Source organism: Rhincodon typus, chromosome 45 (assembly GCF_021869965.1).
Source record: "Rhincodon typus isolate 14 chromosome 45, sRhiTyp1.1, whole genome shotgun sequence".
In the NCBI taxonomy this organism is placed as follows: Eukaryota; Metazoa; Chordata; class Chondrichthyes; order Orectolobiformes; family Rhincodontidae; genus Rhincodon; species Rhincodon typus.
In genome coordinates this window covers 500,579-504,513 of record NC_063376.1, presented here as the reverse complement: position 1 = coordinate 504,513, position 3,935 = coordinate 500,579, and the positions used below count along the sequence as shown (strand labels likewise).

At 51.4% G+C, this 3,935-nt stretch overlaps 1 protein-coding gene across 1 annotated transcript in view; it reads left to right on the top strand.

Annotated features, from left to right (window-relative positions):
- The window catches only part of LOC125487763 (F-box only protein 24-like), a gene marked incomplete at its 3' end in the record, with an annotated part of 17,608 nt that overhangs the window by 9,616 nt on the left and 4,057 nt on the right, over nt 1-3,935 (top strand). Inside the window, exons 3-4 of the mRNA XM_048620011.1 lie at nt 1,184-1,367; nt 3,186-3,424. Coding sequence (XP_048475968.1) covers nt 1,184-1,367; nt 3,186-3,424 — 423 coding nt within the window. The remainder of the gene's footprint in view (nt 1-1,183; nt 1,368-3,185; nt 3,425-3,935) is intronic.

The following is a 3,935-nucleotide window of genomic DNA, read 5'->3' as shown; positions in this document are numbered from 1 at the left end:
GCCGTGCTAAATTGTCCCATAGTGCCCAGGGATGTGCAGGTTAGGGTGGATTGGCCGTGCTAAATTGTCCCAAAGTGCCGAGGGATGTGCAGGTTAGGGTGGGTTGACTGTGGGAAATGCAGGGTTACAGGGATAGGGTAAGCTGTGGGTCTGGGTGGGATGCTCCTCAGAGGGGCAGTGTGGACTCGGTAGGCTGAATGGCCTGCTTCCACACTGTCGGGATTCTATGGTAAGTCCTTCATCCCAGAAATATTTTGAGTGAGACTTCTCTGAACTGCTAAAGCAATTATATCCTTTCTCAAATACTGAGACAAAAACTGCACACAGAGCTCCAGAGGTGGTCTCACCAAGGACCCCTCCAGCTCCTTGTCATTTGCACTCCATTCCCCTTGCAATAAACCCAGTCTTCTGTTGTATCACCTCTGACCCTTGTCAATTGGACAGTTGTCAGTCTGAACTCCTCGCAATTATCTGCTTTCTAAGGCCATTAGACCATAAGAAACAGGAACAGGCGTAGACCATTCAGCCCCTCGAACATGCTCAGCCATTCAGCAAGATCATGGCTGGTCCCAACACTCCTCACGCCCACTTTCCTGCCCTTTCCCCGTAACCGTTGATTCCCCAAATGATCAAGAATCTATCTCAGCCTTAAATATTCACAAGGACTCTGCCCCCCACAGATCTCTGGAGTTCCAAAGACTCATAACTCTCTCAGAGGAGAAATGTCTCCTCACCTAAGTTTTAAATTAGTGCCCCTTTATTCTGAGTCATACTGTGTGGTCCTAGACCCTCCCAAGAGGAGGAAACATCCCCTCAGCATTGACCCTGTCAACACCCTTAAGAAATTTCTATGTTTCAATGAGATCACCTCTCAACCTTCGAAACTCCAGGGAGTGCTGAAGTTAGGGTGACCTGGAGTGTCGTATCAGTTGCTGGAATTTGGGCAGTTGATATTCTCCACACAAGCCTAAGTCTACAGGTCTCCCCGTCTCTCTCTCTCTCTCTCTTAGACCCCTTCCTTGTACCCAAACAAGCATTAGCCTCCACCACAAGGTTAACTGGCAAAGCAGAGGCTGTTGTTAGAGGTGATATTGCCTAAGGTTGATAAGGTGGTGGGCTGTTACAATTGCACTGTTGTTGTGCTGTAGCTGGGATCCACTGATGTTCTTTCTCTGGTCCTCAGCTCGATCACATCATTTCCGATCTCTCCGTGAAGGACATTGTGATGCTGGGGCAGACCTGCCGCTATCTACATGAGTTCTGCAGTAACGAGGCCGTTTGGAAACGCATCAGCAGAAAGTTATCACCACAGCTCAGCGAGGAAACAGGCGAGGGCACCTTCTGGAAACGAGCCTCCATCCTCAACTGTTAGTACACAGCACGATCCCATACCCTGCAGCTGTCCACACCCGCAAAGGCCACCCAGTTCAGCAGGGGGCCATTCAGCCCCCTCCTCGAGTCTATGTAACAGGACCAGGAGGAGGCGATTCAGCCCCCTCAATGAACTCTGTAACAAACGATCAGGAGGAGGCTATTTGGCCCTCATTGAGTCTGCTACACAGGACCAGATTCAGCTCCTCACTGAACCTGTTACAAAGGAACAGGAGGAGGCCATTCAGCCCGTCAAACCTGCCCTGCTGTTCCAGTGGCTAATGGTGAATCCGTGTTTGAACCAAATGTTCCCTTAAATTTGTCTGGGAGTGGGCTCAGCAGGGAGAAATGAGCTGGAGTGGTCCCTTTAAGGTGCAAACACAGCCATGGCAGCAAACATAGAGGGACCACGTAGGGCATGGACTGGGCTCTGCATTTCACTGAGAAATGACCGGAAACATTCTGTAACTCTTAATGCCCGCACTCCACAAATTTCAATCAATGAAGTCCCCAACTCCAGCCTCAACAGCCGTTTGTTTGAGGGGGAGATGGTTACCTGTACCCTGAGGAAATGCTTAACATTCTGCCCCTTATCGACGCCCCCCCCGACTCCAGAGGAACTAGATTCGCCCAATGGATGCTATCAAATCCTTCAATCATCATAGAATCCCAACAGTGTGGAAACAGGCCATTTGGCCCATCGAATCCATACTGACCCTCCAAAGAGCATCCCACCCAGACCCACCCCTCTAACCTATCCCTGTAACCCTGCATTCCCCGCAGCTAACCTGCACATCCCTGGATGCTATGGGACAATTTAGCATGGCCAATCCACCCTAACCTGCACATCCCTGGACACTATGGGACAATTTCCCACGGCCAATCCACCCTAACCTGCACATCCCTGGACACTATGGAACAATTTAGCACGGCCAATCCACCCTAACCTGCACATCCCTGGGCACTATGGGACAATTTAGCACGGTCAACCCACCCTAACCTGCACATCCCTGGACACTATGGGACAATTTAGCACAGCCAATCCATCCTAACCTGTACATCCCTGGACACTATGGGACAATTTCCCATGCCTAATCCACCCTAACCTGCACATTTTTGGGACTATGGGAGGAAACCAGGGGAGGCAATGGCCAAGTGGCATTATCACTGGACCATAATCCAGAGAACCAGATAACGTTCTGGGGACCCAGGTTCAAATCCCGCCACGGCAGATGGTGGAATTTGAATTCAGTAAAAACATCTGGAATTAAGAATCAAATGATGACCATGAATCCATTGTTGATTGTCAGGAAAAACCCATCTGGTTTACTCATGTCCTTTAGGGAAGGAAACTGCCATCCTTACCTGGTCTGGCCTACATGTGACTCCAGACCCACAGCAATGTGGGTGACTCATAACTGCCCTCTGGGCAATTAGGGATGGGCAATAAATGCTGCCTGGACAGCGACACCCTTATCCCCTTAATGAATAAAAGAACCTGGAGGAATCCCACGCAGACATGGAGGAGAACGTGCAAACTCCATACAGTCACTGGGGGTGGAATCGAACATGGGTCTGTGCTAACCACTGAGCCACCGTGCCACCCCTCAAATTAATCCCTTGAGTCAATCGCTCTGCCCAAACTCGAGGAGGTGTGAGTGGAGCCGTACTGTAGAGGGTGGGTTACTCTGCCCCTTCCCCCCACCCTCTTTGGTAGCAGAGCCCCTAGCGGACTCAGTAGATCAGTTGTTGTGATGCTGGTGGACTGGTTCCCTTTAGCTTACACACACCCTGCTTCTGTCCAACTCGAACAGATACCAAGGGCCTGTATTTCCAAACGTTCGGGGGTCGCAGGAAGACGGTGAGCCGCACTGTTGCGCCCCATCTGTCGCACGGATACCGCAAGTTCATCCCAACCAAAGATAACGTCTTCATCCTGGACTACACAGGGACCCTCTTCTTCCTGAAGAATGCCCTGGTCTCATCTACGCTCGGTCAGATCCAATGGAAACGGGCTTGTCGTTATGTCGTCCTGTGCCGCAATGTTAAGGATGTACGTGGGACATTTCCCTGGCTCCGGACTTGGGGGAGTGGAGGGAAGGAACGTCGCAGGAGAGCCCCAAAGCCCTGCTCTCCACCCTGTCCCTGATCAGCTCAACAGGGCATGGGCTGGGGGCTGGGGGGTGCGTGGTGAGCAAGGCCTCTGGGGCTTTAGTGTTTCCAATTTCACAGGGCCCACACCAGGGAATGTCAGTAAAGGCAGCAGGGATAAGGAACTGCCTTAGATCAGGCTGGTTAGAAAGACCCCTCTCCAAATTCCCACTCAGTATAGAGGAGCTTTACTCTGTGTCTAACCCCGTGCTGTCCCTGTCCGGGGAGTGTTTGATGGGGGACGGTGTAAAGGGAGCTTTACTCTGTATCTAACCCTGTGCTGTCCCTGTCCGGGGAGTGTTTGATGGGGGACAGTGTAGAGGAGCTTTACTCTGTATCTAATCCCGTGCTGTCCCTGTCCGGGGAGTGTTTGATGGGGGACAGTGTAGAGGGAGCTTTACTCTGTATCTAAC